Source organism: Aphis gossypii, chromosome 1 (genome assembly GCF_020184175.1).
Source record: "Aphis gossypii isolate Hap1 chromosome 1, ASM2018417v2, whole genome shotgun sequence".
NCBI classification, from domain to species: domain Eukaryota; kingdom Metazoa; phylum Arthropoda; class Insecta; order Hemiptera; family Aphididae; genus Aphis; species Aphis gossypii.
Window position 1 is genome coordinate 79,477,146 of NC_065530.1, and position 27,046 is coordinate 79,504,191.

At 27.2% G+C, this 27,046-nt stretch overlaps 1 protein-coding gene across 2 annotated transcripts in view; it reads right to left on the minus strand.

Annotated features, from left to right (window-relative positions):
- LOC114125365 (zwei Ig domain protein zig-8-like) overlaps positions 1-25,717 on the minus strand; it is a 345,563-nt gene extending 319,846 nt beyond the window's left edge. Inside the window, exons 1-2 of one of the 2 annotated variants that reach the window (XM_050198278.1) lie at positions 25,334-25,717; positions 12,121-12,390 (exon numbers count right to left, since the gene is read on the minus strand). In XM_050198278.1, the coding sequence (XP_050054235.1) occupies positions 12,121-12,199 (79 nt within the window). In that variant the 5' untranslated portion in view covers positions 12,200-12,390; positions 25,334-25,717. Of the gene's footprint in view, positions 1-12,120; positions 12,391-25,229; positions 25,251-25,333 lie in introns of those variants that run through there. The other variant, XM_050198279.1, reaches the window with a different exon arrangement.
- Positions 25,718-27,046: the final 1,329 nt, after the last annotated feature.

A 27,046-nucleotide genomic window follows, 5' to 3' on the forward strand; every position in this document is an offset into this window, starting at 1 on the left:
TATACATAATATATTTTAAGATTTATTTAAATTCTCATCAAGATAGTATGAAAATTAATTTATTGTTTTAACAATACACTTCATAATAAAGACATTAATATTTTTGTAATATATAAATTAAGTTTATTTATATTCAAAATTACTATTTATGTAAAGTCAAAAAACAGTAGAATGATAATTCAAGTAATAAAACTCACCCTCAGATTTTATCATACGATAGACGCTCAAACCTAAACTTTTAATAATAAGTTTTCAAAACTTCATAACAATCAGTTTTAAGTATACCAATTATTAAACATTCAAAATTAATTTCAAGTAAAATTCGCCAAAAATTAGTGTATAATCCTAACAATATAAAATCAACCTCAGATAAAACTAATTTTGAAAGTTGGTTTTTTATAACTAATGAACGGTGGAAAATTATACTTATAAAAGCTTATTTACATCTCTAAATTGTATAAGAATAAAAAATTAGTTATAAATGTAATTTTTTTTAATAAATGTTATTATTGGATTACGTCACATTTAAAACAATGCAACATTTTTATTTATGATAAAGAATTGTAAATGTCCAATAGAATATTTTAGAAGTTCTGTTGGAAATGTAAAAACTGAAATGGTAGAAAAGTAAAGTAAAGGCACCCATAATAACACTTAAATCCCCCCCAAAAAATGCTTGAAAATATGTTAATATTCATAAAATACGAGTATGAATTATTGATAAATATGTATACTCATTGTATAGTATGTATAGTCGGAATCCATTAAAATAGAGATTAAGTAGAAGTAAAAAAGAATCGAATGATAATTTAAATACGCATAGTTTTAAGCAGTTTTAGGCGTATTTCAAGATAAAATTATATTATAAATTATAAAACTATCAAACTAGGTACAAAATTAATAGAAATAATTTAACAGTAGGTAATAGTAAATATAATAATATTTTATAAAGACTTTTGTAAATTTGTATATATGTATTATGTATAAAATATAATGACAGTGAATTTTTAATTCTGTTTTATAAACCCATAAAGGATAAATAACAATAAAATGGTATTATATGAAGAAGTGAGTTATGCAAATAAACCCAGTCGTTCTGTAACGCGACATGACTGTACCGGTATTAAATATTCTTAAAAAATGTTAAGAAGATAGTTGAACATATTTTTCACGACACAGCTGCAGGGAATGTTATTATAATGTATTATTTATAATAATATATACGAGGAGAGCGGCGAGTCCATTAGATTTAGCGCGGAAGAGTGATGTTGGCTGCAAAATCATTTCTCGCGTGACATTTTCCATCGGATTAGTACGAAAGTCGACCTAAAAATTCGTTGTGCCGTAAGTTTGGACGTGGGTATCGTACACGACGAGTTTATTTGAAAACTGCTAAAAGTTGACCGTCACGATGACGTGTACATAATACGTATAGCGGTCAAGGTGCGGACTTCGAGGTGCGATGCGGGTCGGGGAAGGTGGACAGTAGGCGCGGCAAGGGTCGTAAGATGGGGATGGTGGTTTAGTGTGATTAGGTAAAGAGTAACGTGTGTGTGTATGTGTATAATAATAATAATAATATCTAGAAATATGTTTATATTCTCGTAAGGGGGTCGGTCGGACGAGGGAATGCACACAGTGTGGCAAAAAGCGTTTTAGGTTAAGTGACGCTTCTGGCAGATGATCGATATTGTATGCGAATATTATACGTGCACACACATACGAAGATGAGCAAATGTATACGCACACGTTTATACACAACGATATACCTATAACGCGTACGGTATGTATAATGTACGGCCCATCGTGTTCGTAGTCCGTATAAATATATTACACCGGCCGGTGTGTATGGTATATAGGTACCCATAACTCGTAAACAATAAAACGCAATACGTGTATCTACCCTACATACATGATATTATAGGCCTGATGGTATTTGAGAATACCAGTATACCGTGATTTGATAATAATTACAGTAGTTGTTACCGTCGGTACCGTATGCCAAAGTAATTACCGAAAATAACGTAGGTATATAATCGTATCATCTGGCCTCGATACAAACCGGATACCGCGGTCCGTATTAAACTCGGAAAATCTATTTTAGGTGTAGCGTTTAAACGACACGTGAAAAACAAATGACCCAAAGTTCTTACTTTGTAAACTATACGGCGCGAACTACTGGACCACGACGACTGCAAAAAAAAAACTCAGAAACCTCTGATCGATAGAACGGTTCTTGAATTGGGAATACTGTTGTGGATTCATCGAAAACGCCGTACGACCGGTAATACCATTAATACCGATACCAAAATTTATAATACCGCCAGGCCAAAAATATCGTATGATATCGTGCTAGACACGAGCGCTTAAATACTTTTATAGATATCCGGCACGAGACTGCTGCGATGAATCTACAGTCGCGACTGCGTTTTGTGGCGCGATATAATCGCGTATTATTATAAATCATCTATCATCTTCGCACGTGTGTAAGTGCGTGCGTGTACGTCTGTCGCGCCAAACCCGACGACACACGCTCGGCGTTTAATGGCTTTTGAAAATACACCTTCCCTTACACACACACATTTCACACGCACCCGCTTCACGGGGAAAAAACGCTTTTCTCCCATTCGGGGACGCTAGAAGACGACGGGCCGGGGTGAGAGAGACACATCTCGCATGTGTGTACAATGCGCTTAATTTCCCGAAAGAAGAGTGATCAAAGTGGTTATTTTCACCGTTGGATTGGCAATAAGTCACGCAATACGTGTACACACATTATTTATATATATAGTATAATAACATACGTGTATGTACAAGCGAAACGTCGACGACAAAATGTAACCCCTTCCACCGCATCCGTTTTTTATACTTTTATTTTTTCGTTGAGATATTATGTTTTTTTTTGTAATTTTTCATTTCCTCCAGATCACAGCGCATCTTCGTCGCAGTCGTCGCCAGAAGATAATTTATCGACTCCGGTGCGGGGTCGCTCGGAATTCGATTAGGTCAACGATGGCAACGCCTCCTCATCATTTTCATCTTCCTACTGCTGCTGCTGTCGTCTCATAGTAAGAGGATTTTCGAAAATCACTATTGTCCCGTCAGAGATATCCACAAATATACACCTCACCCTCCCCCCCACACACGCGCCACCAAAAATACTAATATTTTTTTATCCACTCAGTATGATGTATATGTATTGTATGTAATCTATTGTGTGGGTAAATTATTGCACATAATAATAATTATGACTGATTATTTACAACAATCGTATAATGAGAAAATTCGGTAAAACGTCAAAGCAAAAATAAAGCATTTCCTATAGTGATTCTCGATTATATTATTGTATTATTCGTGAAAAATAAATTGATGAACATATAATAAAAACGATTTCAATAGAATTAAATTAAAATAGTTGGTATCTATACTATATATTTTAAAATAATACTCTATTATGCATAATATAATATTAAGACTTTAGTACGAGCTTACACGCTCTATACGACTGTTCCTTTATCCCTATAAATATGCTTGTTAACAATGAAAACTTGAACTCAAAAACTATAGTCTCATTTACATAAACATTATTCTGTTAAGATATAATGTCATTTATTTCTAAGCAAAAAGTTAACAATATTCACGAAAACACAATCAGATTTCATCATATGAAATAGCTCGTCGTTTGCTATTATTTTAAAAGTAGAACAGCTATAGAACGCTACAAGTACTTAGTAGGTAAGTTTGAAGTTTGCAGATAATAGTATTGCAAATTGCAATTCACATCGCGATAGCATTTAAATGAAGCAGGATGAAAAGCTTCCCACGAGCATGTTATTATTTTGACATTCTTCAAATTTATCTTGAAAGTACTTACTACCAAGTTTAGAAAACTTTTGATACGTTTAAATGTTTCTGCGTGAAATATGATTACATCAATTTTATTATGAATGCAAATGGTTGAAAATATTATCCTCGGTTTAAAATAGAATACATTACATTTAAAAAATAATATTGAACGTAGCTTGGTCTTAAATGCGTTTTAATAACAAAGACTCGCATAAAAAAAAAAAAAAGAATAAACACATTATTACTCGAAAATTTTGATCTACAAAACTATAGTATTTGAAATAAACATATATTAATATTAATATTAATTAATTATTATTTATTATATTTATGCATATTAATCATTTATTAAAAATATATACAATTTTATGTTACAACTCTTACTAACTGAAAAAACGTGTTTATGCACTCCTTCATTCCAAAACATGATCCAAAATTTTGATCGCCTCCATTTTAAACTTAACTCCATCTTTCTCACATTAAAACAATCTAATGTTCAAATTTTACTTAAAAACATATGAACAACTTATGATCTGACTTATTTGAAATAAATCTCATTCACTACGAAGTACTTTATCGAACAGTTCCAATCCACTTAAATTCAACTTATATACCGTTGATCTAAGGCAGCGTTTCCCAACCTTTTTCCTTCGCGGGCACAGTAATTCCAATCCATATTTAGCCGTGGCACACATGTTATTAACTTATACATGTATGCATATTTTTTTATAGTAGGCTTTCATCATATTAATTATTAATACCAAAGTAGTTGTATATCAGTATATTACTAGCAAACAGTTTAAAATGGTGTATTTATTTAGGATAAAAAAAAAATATTATATTATATTTTAACCATTTACCAAAACTGTACGTAGACGTTTATTAATAATCGTGAAATTTTGCGGCACACCTATAGAGGTCTCACGGCACACTAGTTGAGAAACCCTGATCTAAAGTATTATACATCTAACCTTGAAATTATTGATGATTTTTACAGATGACAAAGCTATAATAGATCTCCATTCAGATTCCAAAATGGCTTTAAACTTAAGTAAATTACACATAATTTATTGCAAATCTGATACAATGAACGGGGAATCAAAATTAATGATTCTACGTTCATTAATTGTACATTTGTACATTCACACCCAGACCTAGAAACTGCACATACTACCGCTTAACAACATACCTTTCCCATGTGCACAAAATGTTCGCTTTTCAGGTAATCATCCACAACGCTGTGGTTAGTTTACTTGGGTAACCTATATCAGAATAAAACGACTAGCTTTAAACGACTAATTTCATCAATTGTGACTTTTCGTAATATCTAAACACGTTATTCTTAATAATAAAATATTCTTAGATAAATATAAATGCTTAACATAATAATATAACGTCCAATATTAGATATAATCGAAACTTACAAACTTAAACATCCAATCTAAACTGGAATAGTCCAAATTCCATCGTAAAATTATCAAAGTGCATTTCTAAGTTTCAAAAAATATATTATACCTTCATTCCAGTAATTCAAAATTTCACCATACCCTCTACAAATGTTTCCATTACAAATTATCTAACCACCTAAATTGTTTAATAGGTATTTAATAATATCAGTTCGTAATATTTCAGAAATATGTTTAAAGTTGTTTTATAATGCAAATGTAATGTTAACATTCTACTAATAAAATCCACAACTCAATGTCATGATTCACAAATTACCGTCAATGGATGATTTATTCGCTCTAGAATCCTGAATATATGATACAGTTCATCACTTGGGCGTAATGTAAAATAACTAAATAATTAAATAATATTATAATAAATTTAATATTATTAAATAATGATTATGTGAAATTTTTAAATGATAAACATGTTTGTATAGAAAAAAAGTTAAAACATAATTACAAAATATTAACCAACACAACACATTAATATTCTAATATAATGTATAAGGTGGTATTATAATATACCTGTATAATAATTTAAACTACAAAAATAAATAAAACTTAATTAATATTAAGTTTTTTTTTATAATTCATATTTACTTGTCTAATATTTATATTTAATAGTAGTTGGCTTTTTAAATGAGGTTTTAATCTTTTTTCATTATAATTTTTATAGTATAGTTTATAACAAGTAACTACTGCTAATTTCGATACTTCACTAGACATTTTTTAACGCTTATAACGTTTCTCGTAAAATATATAATTTATTTATCAAATGTATGAAGATTAAAAATATAGGAAAATCTTTTTATTACATTTAAGTATACACATTTAGCTTAAATAGTAAAAATAATATAGTTATTGGTATAATACACTTTTATGCTACAAAATATTTTTTGCTTAAAATGTTTTATACTATTTTTTTTTTTCAAAACTATAGCCAAAAAAATATACTTTATATCTTTGTAATCATACTTTTTTTTTTAAAGTTATGGTTACAAACAGTATCGATGAGATTATTACTAAATAACACAATAACTAATTCATAAAATAGGTAAATATAGTTTGCTAATTTGTGTACCTACTGAATTGTATATTCTCGTGAAACTTTTCAATAAAAAAAAAATATATAAATAAATTTAATAAATAAAAATAGTAATATGAACAGACAAATGTTTACTTTTTAAGGCTGACCTTTTAATGGGTATATTTTTAGATTTTGTGTTAAACGTACGAACACGGAACAATATATTTTGTAAAAAAAGAATAAAAAACCATTTAATATTCAATTAAATGTATTGAAACCTAAAAGTAAAGGTTTTTATTATATTATCGGCTATAGGCATTAAATAAAATTCAATTTTTTATTTTAATTTTAATTTAATATTCAAAAATAAAATATACTTAAACACCTTCATACATCAGAAATCTAGTCTATAAAATAGATTGGAAAAGAGACATTTGATTATTCCATTACATTCCAAAACTTGATAATGAACTCTTAGTATCCTTTGAAATTGAAGGAATAACAGTATGATATTACGCCAATAGCAAGCGTTCAACGCAGAATAAAGTTCAATATTTAATACCGAATAAGAATTTGATTGAATAAAAAACACAAATGTACTTTTGAATAGAAGATCGTATACATGAGCATGAAATATTATTTTATAAAACGGGAATTTTTTCGTCATTATAAATTTATAACTTATATAAGATGTGAAAGGATTTTCGATGAAAAATACTGAGTTTATAATCACACAGAACTTTCACGGAAAATTCGTGACTTTTCAAACGTTAAATCAGAACTGCCTATTGAAAAACTGTACTTTGATGATACGTAATAGTTTGTGAAGTAAGATAATTGTAATAATAATTAATACTAGTACCTAAGAAACCAATGAATTGCGGTTCGTTACAATTATAACGTGTATTGAAATACGCTGATACCTCAAATGCGAATATAGCTGAACGTCTAATAAGAGTACGAGACAAAATAAAAAATATTATTCCTCCTGATATTATGCAAGGATGAATAGCCATATAGGAGGTAAGGAGGTTTAAATGAAAAAATATGAAAAAATATTAATTAGTGTGTAATTCTAATCACAAACGTTTTAAAAAAATATATTATCGTTGTATGTCATATTATAATAATATGACTTTTTATGGTTAGCATATGATTTTTTTTTCTCAAGAAAAAGTACTTTGAATTTCTTATCACATTAATATTCTACAAGAAGAAAAATGATACATTTCAACATCATTATAAGATTAGATTGTTTACTTTAATTCCATTTTTTTTTTCTATACAGGTACTTTTTACATGTTTATTTTTTCTCTATAGTATACGTACAAATCATACAATAAAGTTTTGTACTCAAATAAGTTATTCATATTACGAATATATTATTACTTAATAAAACTATTAGAAAATACGAAAAGAGTAAGACCGGTCAAAACTCAATATTAATGGTTAATTATATGGCCATTTTAAACTACGAATAAAAAATGTTACAAATATACTTCGATGCTCAAATACTAAGTAGAACTATTATGAACAGTTGAATCATAATAGTTTCAAGGATATTTATTTTATCGTTTAGATGATAGGTAACAAGGAAATTCGCCCCTATAATTTTAGCCATAGGATTGTTTAAATATTAATGTATTTAATTTATGACTATATAATACGATCGCGATCATAAAAAAAATGTTATCGCTCGATTTGAGTGTATGGTGACTAATAAGTGTAGTCAACCCATTTATAGCAGGGTCAACGTGAGTGTGAAAACTCCATTTCCGCACGAATAAGGGGAGGTTAAAAAAAAAACACCTATATAAATGCCTCCTCTATTTTTTTTTTTAGTCATACGCATTTTAAGCTCTTTTCGTTTTTAAACGGGAAATTTATTACGCACAGCATATATAATACACTCCGTTCCCGTTATCCTACCCTACGGGACGCATCGGTATAACCTGTGTTTTTATCTGCTGTCCGACTGCCATTAATCCCGTCGTCGGTTTCGGAACTCAATTGCGCGTCCATCACCGCAGGGATACGTTACGTGTGTATACATTCTGTTTTTATGTTTAAAAACAAAACTGTGTATTCGGTCAGAATTTAAACATTAAAATATTAATAAACCAACTACCCGCTCGAAACTGATGACGAATGTTTGGTGGTTGGGGTAAACCAGCAATATCGTACGTACTTTAGATTATTATTATAACTGCAGTGCATTTCATTTTTATCCCTCGAAAGCAATCACAAAACATGTGATATTGTTTTAAAATGAGATTTTAAAAATGAAACGTTGGTGTATTTATATTCATTAAGAACGTTTTCAGTGGATCGTAATAATTAAGAGTGTTGTTATACACAATATAACGCCAGAAAAATAACATATTATTTTGTTTTGGCGAATGGCTTTTATAAAAATAAATATAATATATTATACATTGCACATAAAAATAATTTTAAATAATTACTTTAGTATACTTAAATATCCTATCTTCGACATCACAATATATTTATTTTATAAAAGAAATTATTTTACACAAAAACTTAACATTAATTATGAATAATCAAAAGTTAATACATCGTATATAGTATTTACTATACACATATAGTTTAAAAAAAAATTATGGTGTAATGAAGTTAATAATTAATTTTCTCGATTTAATATTTTCAATAGCTTATAGTGATTTACCTTACTTTATTTTATATAATATCTCCTTCACTAGTTAACTCTAAGTTATTTCCATTTTCATTAATTCATATCACTCGTATAGACAAAAAGCTTCCAGTTATTACATTCACATATTATAAACGAAATAAAAGAAGAGATATTAATATTTATAACATAAAAGAAGACATTAAAATTTAATTTTTTATTGAACCAATGCGAAATTCTCTATTTTTTTCAGCTGGCTTTTTCTTATGTTTGCTCTGATAAAAACTCTGTACAATATGTTTTTAACTTACTCGATAAAAAATATATTGCTTATTTATACATTATATTATTTTACTTACGTAAAATATTTCATAGTTAGTTACAGAATATTGAATAAAAATGTTGTATAACATAATATAAAATGTTTAGTTTGGTGAACTCCAGAACTTAAATTTGAATATTTATAATTATCAATTAACTTAAAATACAGAAATGTATAAGTATACTTCTAAAAATATAATTAAAATTACTGTTTATTTATTTATACATAAATTAATAGTTTTGTATTATATTCAGCGTCCACTTACACGAGAACTTTCACGATTCTGAAAGTCGCATTATAATATTTGAGTAAAATAATAAATAGGTGTATCAATGTGTCATAAAATTAATTAAAAATTCATCTTTTATTACTTAAATTAAAATATTTTATCAACATTAACATTTTAATCTTAATCGTAGTTTATCTACAATAAGTAAAGTGGCGTTTTTTGTTCACCGAAATTTATATTAATTATATCATTAACATAAAATACATGGAATTAAGTAAGTAAATTGTGGTTATAATAAATTAAAACCAATCCTTTTACTATCAATAAGTTGATAAATAAAATACTTGAAAACTTTTAAAACTAATAAATTATTTGAACTAATAGTTCTCGGGAATGAAAATAACATTCGTTTTTAAATAAACATATTCTTTAAAACTATCAGTTTCCCAAATTAAAATTAATCAATTACGTGTTTACTGTATATTTTTCGTATAAATTTAGATTTTAGACTTAAAAGAATTTTAATTGGTAGTAAGTATATTATTACAGATTTGATTTTTATTTTATTGTTCTAATATTTATATTTTTTTTTGGGGGGGGGGGGAGGAAATACTTTTTATTAGACGCGCTCAAAAGTTGTCGTACGACCCTCTCTACCAATTGGAAATCTAGGCGGTACTGAGAGTATTTATTTTTTTCCGATTTTATCGGTAGTTTCACTAATTGTATAAAGTACTACTGACAACCGTCTAAAACAGTTGAGCCACGGTTTTGACAGAGCTCGGCTCAAAATCGTTTTACGTGTGAGATGATTTATCGTTACTTTCAAATTTAATACTACAATACTCCACAATCCTGCATCGAGATGAGTGGAACAAAACGAGTTGCCTACATTACTGATCTATATTTTGTTCATTATATATATATTTCTATTAATTGTTTACAGCACGATTTTTATATTATAACTATTTTCTATCGATATAATTTACCGTTTTGTTTTAAACAGTGGCGAGCCATCATAGGAGACACTGATACAAGATCTACCGACTAAGGATATTCAATAAAAATTTGATATTATTACAAAACATTTTTTTTTTTTTACAAATTTGAATGTAATAATATATATTATAAATTATGTATAAATAAATATTATATCAAAATATTTTTTTTAGCTATAGTATTCTTAAAATAGATAAGTTTCGACTGTTTTGACCTACGTTCGCAAGCTAGTGATGCCCGGTGAGATGGTTCAATATAGTAAACATCCTAATACAGTATACAAATAAATATGAAACGATGATGAATTTGTCTCGTTCTGTCGGAAACAGTCTGCAGGGAGGATTGGAAAATGAGTGGTGAGTGGGTGAGGAGTAGGGATCCTTTATACAATAAGACATTTTTCGCAGTTCGTATATAATATTCAAGAATTATAAAATAACTATTTATAGTCAATGATAATATCGTTTTATTTTTATCAATAATTGTAATAATTATGTTCGTTATTAACACAGTTATCAATTATTTTTAATTTACGGCTTGTTTATTTTTGACATGATATTGTTTAAATACTACTACTTATCAATAATATCGTCTCTATGCCTGATTTTTATCCATCCAACTTAGAGGCGCATGGCTCTTGCTTTAAAATATAAGTATCAAAAACTATTACATAACAATCTACCTAAAAATTATAAATCTTTTTATCTCTAAATGTTATATTAATTTGGACAATTTAATCCCATATTTTACATAAACATAATTAAACCAATATTAAAACTACGAAAAGTCGTATTATTTCATTTTTGATACGGACGATTATGCCATGTAGTCTACACTCCTCTGCATATAATATAAAAATATACAATAATATAGAATTCAAATTGTTATTTATAGTCAAATATATGATGAACAAATCGAACAATAACTATTATTTATTTACTGTTAATACAAAATCAAATAGTTAACATATTTGTTTGTTTGTTTTTTTTTATTATTAAAGAATATTATTTACAATTTGTAAACACTTTTTACGTTATACTAAAAGTATTTAAAAACAATTATTGTCTTATCAGATTGACACTTCACTGTAATAAAATGTAATAAAATAAAATCAATAACGTAAAATTCAACTTACAATCAAATTAATGTATCCTTCAACTATTATTACCAACATAATTTATATATCAGGTAATGAGTATTTTAAATTGTTTGTGCGCATAAAAGCTGTACATTTTTATATATAATTGTTGTAATTTTTAATATTTTAGTTAGGTTTACCATGAACAATATATAATAGTATTTCGTAGATTTTAATCGACAGATTAAATTATATACTACACGGTCTACGATTATAATTGATATTTTGTCCTGTACAATGTATTATGCTCATAAAATTATGTGTTTATGTGCACAGCTACAAGTTTGCATTACATATTATTATATTTTTATTTTTATTTTAGATTATAAAATTTAAAAATAAAAATGTAATTATACACAGAGTTTACTTCACTACAAAAATAAAAATAAATAAATATTTTTGACCTGATGAAAAATATAGTATATAATATTTATAACGAATTAACTGAGAGACTTTCTTACCTGTAATGACGATAGTAATGGCGCAGACGACCAACAGCATATCGGAACACTGGCGACAGAATCCGTGCCTCAGAACCATGGTGGTGATTGCTATGTTTATAAACCGTCGTTCAATTGAATCCGAATATCAACAAATAAATTGCGAATCGTTAATGTCGTTGTTTAATTATTTTCCCGTTTATAATCGCGTAAGGTTCAAAATTCAAACTACGGTGTGGGTGCCATTATTCTTCATGAAATAATAACACGACGTGTAAATAACTGAAATATCTGTGGAAAAAACAAATAAAAATAATTACTAAGTAGGTAACAAAAGTTTATTGATATTTTCTACCAAGGTTTATGTAACATGTAGTAGGAGATACAAAATGTACAGTTTATTTTAATGAATAAAATGCATAAAATAAGAAACTTGGATTCTTTAGCTATAATTCATGTTAAAACCTCAAGTTAATACCTAGTAAAAATAATAATCTTTTAAGTACCTATTAAAAACAATTATTATACAGAGATATTAATTGTTGAAATCCAGCGCACCTGGTTTTGATGTTTTTGTTTGTTAAAAAATCTTAAAAACTGATATCATGATTTCGATTATTTGCAAATCGAAAATCGCCACCGTTTTTCTCCAACTCTGCATTTAATTTCGTAAAACTCTAATTGGTGTAACGTAATTTTTTCTACTTCAATTTTATTTACGGTAATTTAATGAGAAAGATAACATACTTATGAAGTCCATCGTCAGTTATACCATTTATAGGTACAACTAAAATGTATTTATTTTATCAACTATAGCCTATAGTTATCGTAAATATAACTCACCCAGCTAATCTAAATTCCTCCTATGTTCATAACTCATAAGTGAAACTTGGAAATAAAAATAGAGTATACATAATGGAGGGAGTGGTGGTGCAAAGCCCCTTCAAGTCCTTAAAACATAAATAATATTTGAGCAGTTAAAAAAAATCCTTTACAATACCTATAACCTGCATTCAACGATACTAAAATAACCACAATACTACGTAATATCGTCTCTAAAATCGAGACATATACGACTACTACAATAATGAATGAAGTAAGTATAAATATATATTATAATATATATATGATATAAAATTGTGTTAAGTTTTTATAAACAAGCGACATAAATTAATATTATTGTTCAATGTTCATACTACATGAAATTAAATATTTAATTATGTAATATAAACACGGTAATCGTAGGTATATTTCAAGTGGAAATTATCTGTGGAGATAATAATGGTTAACTATTAAGTGCTTTCAGAAAGTTATACAGGTAGGTGCAAGTGCACTCGAATGCATCTCATACAATTATGTCACTGCTTATTAATGCAGATTTCTCATGCGTACCGTTTTCATTCCGTTATAGCATTCATTTAAATGAATACATTGATTTGTGATCCTCATGGGAATTAACACTTTTCAAGGCACAAAAGAGTGTAATATAATAAACACCGGTAGTTTTGACATAACATTATGTGTATCTATATATAAAAGCTTCTTTTCTGTCATATAAATATATGTGTAGAATGTAATGACAAAGTTCTTCGAGTCACTTTACGCATAGTGTCTTATGAAAGGTACGAGGCGCAACAAAATCATTAGAGTGGCACATTCGAAATTTTATGATTATGGACTTACGGTAGAGATATTGAATTGAACAACAACTCTTAACTTGTCAAAATATTTTAAATAATAATAAAATGTTGATTGCTATTAAATGATTATTTTAGACACAGTGTTAACGTTTTCGTTGAAGAATTTAATTAATTTTTAATAATTTTGTGATGAATTTATAATTTTTAATTCTCAACTTAGTCATACATATATATGTATTGCTTTTACAATGATATAATATATTTATTATTTTTTGATTTTTGTGTTTGAAGACACTTTAAAAAAGAAAAAAATGATTTCATTAACTTTGGTACAGGTTTCTTATGACGAATCGGATCTATATTATGTCTAACCAGAGAACACACTAATTATAATCATATCCACGTAACACACTGCCATTGACACCAATTCCTAACTTCTAAAATTGCAGTGTTGAATGAGGATGTACAGAAACCTGTTTTCGTCTGTACTGTACATGACGTGTGTCCAAATGTCAGGACAGAAAATCGTTATTACTTATTAGTTACTAATTTTGGAAGGAAAAATTTTGTTTTTTTTTTCACAAAAATTCATGAAAATAAAATACAACGCTGTTATTTTTTTTTTTTTAGAAAAATGCAATAACAAAAATATTAAAGACAAAAAAAGTTGTGAAAACTAATATCAATGCAAAACCTATATAATAACATAATTTTACTCAAAGCCTAACATGTATGATATAATCAATCCTAAATGTCCTAATCAAAAATAATTCTTACGTAATTCGTTAGTTCTAACATTTATCATAAGTCCATCTTATGGCCAAATTACACTTAAATATCGAGTGCGGGGTAACCATTATAATATCTAATATATTCATATTAAATATTTATGACTATACATTATATGACCTGTATCACTACACCAGACATCTATTATATTTTATAATTTTATATTTACGATAAGTCTCGTACGTGTGTAATCCTTAACAAAGTTTGAACAAATAATAAACAATTATTGGTAATGTATTTTACTAATATTGGTAAAAACTCAAATTCCGAACGGGATTACAACTATATTTTATGATGAATATTTTAACGACAAATGCGAGTGTGTAAGTTTAAACCAGTCGAGAATGATAATAACTATTTTACTAGACAAAATTTCAGTATAACTATGTGGATCGCTGAATATGATACGTAATGTGCTCTGCAAAATACAGGGAATTAGTGTGAGTGTGTGTGTGTGTGTGTATAATGTATATACATATTTAATATTTATATAAATAAACACACGCATTAAGCAATATTATATGGAAACGGTAGGTTACATTGGAGGATACAAACAATGCGAATCGTTCGACCATAGAATATGGCGTGAGTAACGGTAGTTATATTGTTCCACAAACGGATTTCACCCTTCTTTTTGCTATTCTTCCCCTGTTGCCGCATCCCCTGTCTCACGTTGACCCTTAGGCAGGTAAATAGTGAGTCATATTATAATTCATGGCTAAATGTTCCACACTATTTACCGGGTAATTACCACGTTTTATTGGGCGTACGGTGAATAACGATTCTATGACAATTCAATGGTAATTATACGACCATTTACATTATGTCACGTATACGGTACACAATGCCGTATACCATGTGTACACTAGACCATGTATTGGTTCCCTCCATTACCCCGCACATTATAAAAACTGTTTTAACGTAAACCAATTTAATAATAAATGAGTATATTATAATTATTAATTTCTATTTATTTATTTTATTAAATATTATCGTATTAGCAGTGAACATTGCACTTATCCAACTGATAATAATATTCCCTTCGCCGACTTTTGTTGAAAATAGATTTAGATTTAGTATGATTTTTTAATCTTATTATAATTTTATAGCTTAAAATAAATTATTATAGTAGTTTAAATTAAATAAAAAAATAATAAAAGAAATAGGAAACCAGTCTTCGCAATAAATTAAATTAAAAAGAAGATGAATGCAGGGAGGTAGGTTTTTTTATTATTATTAAAAGTATTACAATCTATGTACCTAAAAAAATAGCATAAAAAGCAAATTTGAGAATTAACGAAAGAATACGAATAAAAAATTAAACACTTGAGAGAAAAACCATTCAAAACATCACTTTCATTTGATTTTTAATTAATTTGATCTTTTATTTTTATTGTGCAGAATGCGTTTCAGTAATTACTGCGATGTAAATTTTTATCTCGTTAAATAAATAATGAGGTTCATTTTTCTCTGAGTTATCTATTTGTGTCCAATAAAAAATATTGACAAAATGCAATACTTGGTATTTCGGGTGGTTGACATTTTTAAACTTAAATTTGTCAATAACAATTGTCAAAAGTTAGTTAAATCAATTGATATTTTTTAGAGTTTTTTAATTTGTTTAAGAAAGAAGTTTATTGAACTTTTTTCATTTCAATACATATTTTAGATATCACTTGTATTAATTATGTCGTGAATGTTTGCAGGTGCTAGATTTTAAAACATGAATAAATTTGTCGATCAGAAATATCGTTATTTAAATTTGAAGTGCTTTCAAAAACTTAATTGTACTTACATAACACCGTAATTTAAATTGTCTTGTTACTATGATATATTACTATGAAGTATGAACAGATTTTTAGTATTTTTTTCAAAAACCATGGTAAGTTAAAATTTGGTTATCATTGTATAAAGCATATTTGGCATAATGCGGTTAAGCGCGAGTTATATATTTATGGTTTTTGACGCTTCAAAGTTTAAACAAATCTTAAATTATCATTTGAGTAAGAGCTAAATAAAATTATTTAAATTATAAACATTGTAGGTATTAACTTTTAGGTAGGTTATTAGGTTATATATTATTATACCTCTTAATTTAGGTGATTTGTCTATTTATTTCATAAAACATAGTTATTTTATTTCAAGAATGTCTTTGTTATTTCACAAAGATAAAAGTCAACAAACAATATAGATGAGGTATTTTTGAGATATTATTTCCAACGTTTTTAATATTTCTCACTTCAGACTTGGTTAGTAAGTTTATTTTTTATGAATTCGGTTGTTTTGGTGAGCTATACGTTTATGATAACTATACTACTTACTAGTTATTGTTATTTTATTATTATTATTATGATTTAATAATATATATTTATAAAGAAGTAAATTTTTTATTTATTAAAAAATTTGATATTAGATCTATATGAGTAGATGAAAATGTAATTTTTGTATATCAAAATAACTTGTATAATGTGAATTTAGTAGGTGATTCGACTATTTATTTAATTTTTTTTTTTGTAGGCAAGATAATTTTGAGACAAATATACAAAACGATTTAGTGTAATTTTTTCATACAATTTTTATTTTTGATATTATTATTATTATTTGTATATGTAAAGCGTCCTTGTTCTTATTGCTATAAAAAATATTGTCTATATTAAAGTTACTTTAAAAACTTTTAAAACCTGATTGATTTTAGAATGAAGATTTGGTTGATAATTTTAATTATCCCCAAAGAAATTGAGATCATTGTTGAGAAAAAGACTAAACATTTTTGATAAATTCTAAGAAATAAGGAAAAGTAAAGAATATAGACGCAAACCTATCAAGTCATATCAAGTGCAGAACAACAACTGACGAGATGGTGAGATGAATCTTAAATAAATTTAAATTTTTTCATATTATAATAGGTTTTTTGTAGTTGAAAGTTTTAAATATTGCCTTAACATTTAAAACTTTGTTATTTATAGGATTATGTAAAATACATAATATTTTCTTAAGGGTATATTAAATATATGTATAGTAACAAAACGTTGTTCTAAAGTTATAATATGTCTAGTTTTAAGATTGCTTCAATCGTTAAAAAAAAAACCCAAATAATTTAAAATAGGTACACACAACTGTTTATAAGCCATAAATACATTTAATTTTTAAATTTAAAAACACTTATTTTATACCTATAGTATTACAGATATTATGTACTATACAAAGATATGATAACATTTATCATAGATCTTATACTAATTGATTTAATATGATTGTAGTTCCAACAGCTTAACTTGGATACGCTGATCAAAGTATAATACATAGGTACATGATTGCACATACGCAAAAGAATTACGGGATTGTGCAATAATTCAAAATTTTACCACGCACGTTATCACCTTATTTTAGTATTTTTCTGTTTCTAATAAATCCTTCCATTATTTTCTTAATAGAATAATAATACACATAATATAATAATATACTATCGTACATTATACTATAATCATTATATCATAGATCTATTAAATTAATTCTATTTTAGATACATGCATTATATTATTATAGTTGTTAAGTGTGTATACTGACAATTATTAACAATGAGATTGGTTAAAGAAATTGCATGACTGCTTATCTCTCCTAATGTTTCATCAATTACACAGTATAGAGAAGATCTTTTCTCAATATTTTGGTCTAAAAGTATATGATATAAGACCTATAGTACCACATTCTATATGTTCTTATGAGAGGAAGGGGTAGATTTTATATACCTGATGGAAAATCACTGCAACCCACACCAATATAATAATTAGGAATAATTCCTATTATTCACCCTACCTAGTGACACTGAATTAAAAAAAAAAGTGGTTACCACTTTCCTGTACAATTTACAATAGGTATCAAGTGAGTCATTGTAATATATGTGATAAATTTGAATTCAATGAATAAATATTATTATTGTCTACGAAAAACTATCCTGATTAAAGCGATCTATTAGGCTTTATTAATTGTACACTAAGTAATAAGTATATTTTATATGTTTTATATATTGTTAGTTATTTATTTTAATATTAATATTACAGTAGGTAGGTTAATTAAATTTTTTCCATAAATGTTGCATTGATTATATTATTAACATAATAATAATAAATATTTATTTTAAAATGTTTTATGATGTATAGCAAATGATAATATAGACATTCGGTGAAAGTTTCAAGTATTTTTTGTTATTTGTATATGAGTTAGGAAATAAATAAAGTTAGCAGAAAAGTTATTCCAATGAGAAGACAAGACCATAGATTTTAGACGTAACAATCGATTTTTAATTTAGCTAATGTTTTTTCTTGTTGGTTATTCTGTGATTACAGCTTATAAACTATCAATATCTGAGCATATTTTTCGTTCTTTTATATTTAATACTAAAAATATATATATACATTTATGTTTGGCTATATAATAAATAATTATTATAACGAACCGGTTAAAGTGGTCTTTAAAATAAATAAAATAATGCGATTTGTCGTAGAAACGGTCCTTAATTTTTGAAAAAAAAAAATAGTCAAATGCCCTTTTCCACTAAGTATGACATTTATTTTATTGCATTTAAAATCCATTTCTGTCTGGAGTACTGCAGAACGAACGAAAGGTCATAAAAATTCGATGAGAAACCCTTGAAAAACTTTGTTCTTCATTTTTTTTTTTTTTTGTACAGACCCCAAGAGACAACACACACGTATTATGTCCATTTGACACATTTGAATTTTTTCTTCTGTTTTTGTTGTTTTGTTCTTACTTGTAACATAGCAAATGTGGTGTGAAAACAGATTTCCAGCATGAATACAAATATCACCATTATCGTTTCATTCGATAGTTAGCGTTATAGGAAAATTATTCACGTGTTCAACGGCAATATACATAATATACACTCGGGTATACGTTATTATTTTACTAGTCATTTCGTCCTGAACACAAATAATAATAGGGTTACTCGATATTCTTGATAAAAGAGAAAAAATACTTACATTTGACGTAAGTTGATGTACTTAGGTGAAAAACATTTTTTTACCCCTTTAATGAGTATACATTAAACCATAGGTTGTGCCAATAGAATATAAAAAATGATGTATATTTATTTGTATAATAATATGTATACTAGCCGCCCCGACTCGGTGTATTAGTTTGGCTTTTGGTATTTATGTATATTATTTTTAAGTGTGCAAAAAATAAATATTTAAATACATTTTTAAATCTTAATATTAACAAAAATACATATTTTTTTAATTTGTATGCAGTTGCATGAATTATTAAAAAAATTAAAACACTACCGTGGTCAAACGGATTTCAATCACTTTCTGTCTTGGATTTTGTTTGTATTCCAACGTGTTAATGTAGTTAATGTTAGTTTACCTACATGATCACTGTATCTCTGTGGTATGAAAAATGATACCGTAGATCTTGTTATTGATGACCTATAATTATATAAACTAATATGAATTAATTAAAAATTAAATCTATTTTCTATCGGATCAAATTGTGAATCTAAACCTTTCTCGAATAAACTTAATCACGCACACAACATTTCATAAAAATCTCTCCAACCGTTTAGGAAGAGTTTGAACACACATACAGAATAAATATAATATATATATGTATTATGTATATATATAAAGATATAAATCATATACAAATAAATATAACAGTAAAGAAATATCTAAAAATGAATTATTTATCTATATAAAGCTCATACAAGCTTTTTGTTTGACAATTGGTTTATTAATGAAAAAAAAAGTAAGTAGGCACGCGCGAATGTGAAACTCTGACTGTGTTGAAACGATGGTTAAATAATAATTTAAAATAACATGAATATTTAAAGAGAAAAAAAAACAAATATGAATATTCTCATTTATAGTATAAAGTTATTACTTGGGAACTACTTATGAATTTCCAACTTAAATTTTACAAGTCGATTCGTAAAATCGTAAGTCCTCGTCCATCGTCATAATGTCTCTGTACAAATAGGAGCACTATTTTTTTTATACATATAATTTCCGTAACTTATTTAATGAGAATAAATCATTTCGAAGAAAAAAACACCTTGTTATGTATGGTCGTAAAATAAAACGCGTAGAGCAGCCGCTGGTCTTATACAAGCGCACACGCGTACACCCGACGACACAGGATACGGATTGATGGTGCTCGTAAAATCGCCTTCTATTTTCCCGTTTCGCGAGATTTGATAAAGGCAAGCAAAAACAACTCGAGCAATGGGTATAGGCTAAGAATTGGAAGGAAAATCATAAATAAATAATGAGCAAACGCGTAATAGAAATACTATAATATATTGACGACAACGTGTGTTATTTTTGTATGCGGGGTGGGTATACCGTCCAATTGTGCGCACCAACATTTCTTTTTTACTGCCGTTTAAATATTTAATTTCGATAGGATGATACTCGATACATAAAATAGCAAAAACGATGGACTAATTAATTACATTTTTTATTTTTATTTTTTTTTTTTTTTTTGTGATAGGTCGACAATTGACGTATTATATTATTAATATTGCAATTTTATGAAAATTCAACGATTTTTTAGAATTTAATTTACAATTATTAGTCTTGTAGTCTTGACGATATTATTATTTATAATATAAGAAATAGAAATCATATTTTCATAAAACGTTATACAAAAATTAATGCGATACTTATAGATATTTTTAGTTTTGTTTTATTTTTATATAACGCTGAAAAGTATAGTAACGTTGACGTTATAGTCCGTAAAACTGTTACATACTGAAACCATTTATTTCCAATTGGGATTTTATAGTATTCTACACATTGTCATTCTATGGTCTTGACAATACCGAGTATAATATTAAGGTAGGGACCTTCACGATGAACAGCAACTACCTAGTCTACCCACCATATCGCGTTGATTTATAAACACACACTGCACGTTTTACACTCGCCGTAATATTATCTAGTTTGTACTCTGTACACACTACACATATTGCTGAAAATATGCCAAATTGTCTTACAATATATAATAATATAAAATAGGTTAATTTTGGATATTGTAAAACAACACCGAACTTGGTGCAAGTATACTACCTACCTACTGTATAAACTCGAAACATTTAATCTCATATTACGTGCAAAGATATCGACAACTCAAAATCAAATTATTGAACACCACATCGTACTTATATTATATTATTATGTGTACCCGGTACATAAACACAACTACAATATAAGTGTACACTATACAAACATATGACATATCACATGTAGTATTATATATATCGTATACGATGGTAAAAAGGGTCCTAAACCTATAGAATTTTCATAAATAAAATATAATATATAAACATGTATGTCTTTGGACACGCCTAAATAAAATTGTGTTTGGATTGCCATCAAACGCGCTTATATACGAACATACACGTATGAAAATATTACAACGCACAGCTACGGTTGTATTATTATTTCTGAATGCAAAGTCCCCCTCTTATTCTAAGTACCCTTCAGTACTCGTGTAATTCGTATAATTATTATTATCCACTAATGATGTTGGGGTTGCACCATTATTCGCGCGGTAGCGGTCATTGTACTGCAACTGATCGAATGAAACAGGACGGACGACAGTTGGTTAACAATATTTTATTATGAAAATAAAATTAATAATTAAATGTCTTTTGACGACGGACGAAAACGTTACGATGAAAATAAATTATGTATGTGCAATGTGCATTGTGCACCGCCAACACCTAATACCAAAATAGTAAATATTATAAAATTCAAATTTATGTTCGGTTGAATAAGAAAAAAAAATAATATTATAATTAAATTATAATGTTTTTGAATACTGGGAACATGGTTTATTATAATGTATTGTATATAATTATATAAATTACAACTTTAGGATTTTTTTGAGAATTAGAAACCAAATACTGTATTGTACTCCTACACTGTATAGTGTATAGACTATATATTATGTTGAATATATTTTCTTTAAAATTAATCTTGCTTTTCATGTCACATGAATCAATAAAAACAACACTATTATACATATAATACATCTTCTACTAATCCATTTGTCAAAACGTATATAATAAAGACATACTAGTTTTCAAATACTCAAATAAATCGTAGTACATAATAAATAAAAACTAATGCAGTTATAATAAATAAATAATACTAATGGTAAAGTCGTTTTATATTGGTTTACAGTATTTTTAAATAAATTTAAAATTTAAAGTTAAATTAATTTTAAAATCACAAAACTATGAACAAAAAATTAAAATATTTTAGAATCTTAACCCAATTACAACAAAAACAATGATCTTAACATTTTTTATGCTATATATTTTATTTTTTGCTTATATATATATATATTATAGTATTATCATATTTATCTCTTGCCCTTTGTAATGAATTATGTACAACTAGCGAAATAGATCTTTCAGTACTTAAAAACCAACAAAATTTAGTATTTAATAGAACATAAAACAAGTTACAATGTGTTTCATAGAATTTATTGTTTGTAAAATGCATAATATATTATAAGTGCTACAGTACATTAATGTAGAATATTGAACATATTACTGATTCAATTTTTTTTTCGAATAAATCGATTTATAAAAAAAATAGTTTGCATTATCATATTGTTAACATTTGCATAAGTGGTTAATTCATAAAATAAAATGTGTTTACATTTTATTAATTTAGTCCATAAACATTTTCTTAAGATTATCAATGATTATATTTTATAGAATAATATTGATTTGAGCTAAAGTAATAGCTATAATTTCAAATCCATTTAGTATTCATGTTTAATAATGTTTGTATGCATAAAAAAATAAAATTTAGAAGAGTAATTGTGTTTTTCATCATCTAATTAATTATAAATTATTTATTAATGAATTCCAATCATTAAAAGTTCGAAATGTGTATATTTTCTAAACATCGGTTAGTAAATCCTTTAAGTTATTCTGTTGCACAATTATATTATGCTTCTTATATAACAATATATATTTTTTCTCAGTTTAATTCTAAAATCAAACATTTATAATAATGTTAACAATATGAGGATTATTGTTTATTAAAATATACTAGTTTGAATAGTATGTTATTATAGGTACATCGTAAATGCACCTACTCATAGTAGTAATTATTTTTAAGGTTGGTTAATAACATACGTACACTGTTTATTTTATGAATTTCATATAATATAATGATAATGCATGTAACACCTAAGTATACTCTTTATAAGTACCTATATATAGTTTTATTAAACAATCATAATATTTAGTCCAATTTAAATTTTCATATATTTATTTATTGTTATTATTATGTATTTGTTAAATTTCAATAATCCAAGATTAATTAGCTTGAAGATTATTTATATTATACTGATACATTTTAAATTTATATTTAAATATTTTATACGTTTTAACTAGCATTGCAATAATAAGTATATAATTATAATGTCCTATTGGTGCACACACATTTAACAATATTCTGTAATTTACAAGAAAATGAAATAATATTTAAATGTAAGTGTAAACCTTATAAGTTTTCACTTCTTGAGCTATAAAATAAATCAATTTTCAAAACTTTATTCACTATTTGAAACATTTAATTATTTTTGTAAAAATTATAAACATATACGATAGTTATTAAATAAAATTATTCATTGTAAGTGGTTATTTTTCCTAGAATTTATTACAAAAATATTAAAATTAATAAATTGTAGCAATCTTAGTATTGACGATTTTATATTTTGGCTATATTTTTTGTATTGTAAACCTACCAGTTAATACTGAGCTTAATAGTTTAGATTATTTAGTGTTTATTTTGATTCGATGTTATATAATTTATATGGTATAGCCGTATAGGTAAGTAGTATTTAAGTCCATAGACTTTATACCATTATAACGTGAGAGTCATTTATGAAATACATAATCTTTTTAAAAGGCTGTATACTTTGATCAAACACTATGTTAAAAACAAGATTTTTAAAATATAAAAACTGTTAGCAAAAATGAATGCTAAAAAAACCCCTTCCTTAAAAAAGAAAAAAATTGTATTCTTTGTTAAACATTTGTGGTTTGCTTTGTAGTATTTAAATTTTTCAAATGCGTTGTGGTTTTATTCTTACAAAAAGCGATGTAAATTATTATAGCCGGACACGCATCTCATAGGATTTTTAAAACCTACCCCCTTAATAGTTTACGCGGAAAGCCATCGACATTCAAAGAGCATTCTTCGTGAAAAGGATGGGGGAAGCGACCAGTTTATAGTGTGGCGATCGTGTTAAAAAGTTTTTATACGACCGAATCGTTTGTATCGGTTAACTCGTAGAATAGAGTAAAAAACTCATTTGGAAGTTTTTATACGGATAAACTTTTATAAAGATTGTGTTTTTTCTTCTGATTTTTTAACATATGTATATTATATATATATATATATATATATATGCATATATTGTCATATCGATCTGTCTACATACATGTATGTGTGTGTCATTAACTACCGTATACGAAAAAGTATATACGACGTTATATATAGGTATGCGGAAATGATTTATATAATATAGAATTTGGAAGATTCACTTAATCGAGAAACGTCACTAAGCATTAACATGAAACGACGACAATTTTGACACCATCGTCTTCATGTAAATATACACATATATATATATGCATATATAATGTGAACGCACATCACGAAGACACGTCGACGATATACGTTTAATTTTTCCGACGAATTCGTGGCCCGCACCCGACAACATGCTTTGGATGACCCCAAGTCACAACGTTTACTGACCTCTCTCAAATTCCGGAGTGCGGCACGGTCGTCATGACGGTGTGCTGCAGATCTCCGTGAATTCTGCAGTGAAAAAAACACCAAACTAAACAAAAACTCACACGCACACTCGCGAAACGATTTACCGTCGGTTTTACCGGACGAAGCCAAACAAATTTTCTTATAAAAAAAAACCAAAAAAAAAAAACACACGAAACAAAAACCAGCAAACGTTTAAAGCGGGCGGCGCGAATGTGACGACACGATTGGAAAATATTGTAATATTATTATAATACCACAAGGTATGCGACGATCTCGACGGCGGACGAAAATCGCGAACGGACAGACGTGCGAGACCGGCGCTCGCGTTCGGCGACGGAGTAGGAAATGATTCGATGGCGAGCTTTTTTCCCGCCCGGCCTGCACCATCACGGTGGAATCACGTCGAGCAAGTTTTATGCAACCGATGGCGCAACGTAGCGGACTTTTCCGGAACCGGGACGACCGCAAGCGGTGTCTGACGGCCGTGTATACCTCGCACACCTTTTCGACCGGTGAATTATAATTATCATTTATCATTTATCATTTATTATTATTATTATTGTAATCGGTGAATCGCTCCTATAATCTCCCTCCGCAGCCTCTGGTTCGATCGCGTGACGTCTTCGGCGTTATAAGATTAAAAATATTAAAAAGATCCGTCGTCGCGTGACAGACCATTTTTTTCACCCATCGCGTTACAGTACAATTTGTACATAAAAGGATATCTTTTTTCTTTTATTTTCACGTGTTTTGTGCTCAGATTTACATTTCAAACGGTCTTACACTCCGATAGTCCGATATTCAAATGCTTATAAATAATAAAATATTGGTTTATTAATATTCGATGTGCATGTACATTTTCAGTTCCAGTTCAGGAAAGTATTGCGTTCTTTATCAATGAAATATAATTAAAAATATTTTAATAAAAAAAAAAAAATAAAATATATCTTAAAACTATGTATGTATAAAAACAGCCATATAAAAATATATTGTGTTATGTTTTTTTTCTTACTTATTTTTACAATTCATTAAAATGCAATACACAATATGAAATGTCGAATAGTTTTTTTGATCTAGTTAAATTATTACTTGTATAAAACGTGTTAAAAAAACTATTTATGTTAAATAAAATATACAACATACATTATATTTTTTGTTCTGTATTTTATAATGATACATATTATATTGAGTTAATAAGCAATGCCATTTAAGAACAATACATCACGCGATGAAATCTAATGGTACTCTAAGTGTACAAAAACACGAAATATATCCAATACCTACCTAATAAGAGTGTACTTTTATAATTATTTTTGTATAAGAAAACTTATCCATGGAAATGCATGATCATTATTCATAGACTTAAAATATATTAATAAACTTTATAAACATTTTTTAAGTATAAAAAATAATAATATAGTAATATTTATTGTATTTTTTATTTTATTATTTTATTTTTTTAAATATTTTATATCTTTTCTGTATAAATATTTATTTATTTTTTTAATCACAACAAAAATAAATATATGGTTCTTATGTATGAAAAATATTAAGATCTTTATTGGTGCACTACACAATATTTAAAAGACAATTGTCAATAATTAATATCATAGAATAAACCACCAAACATTTTCACAAAATCTGTTACTATATTCTTTTATGGATCGAACGTTAATTCACCGTATACTCCCA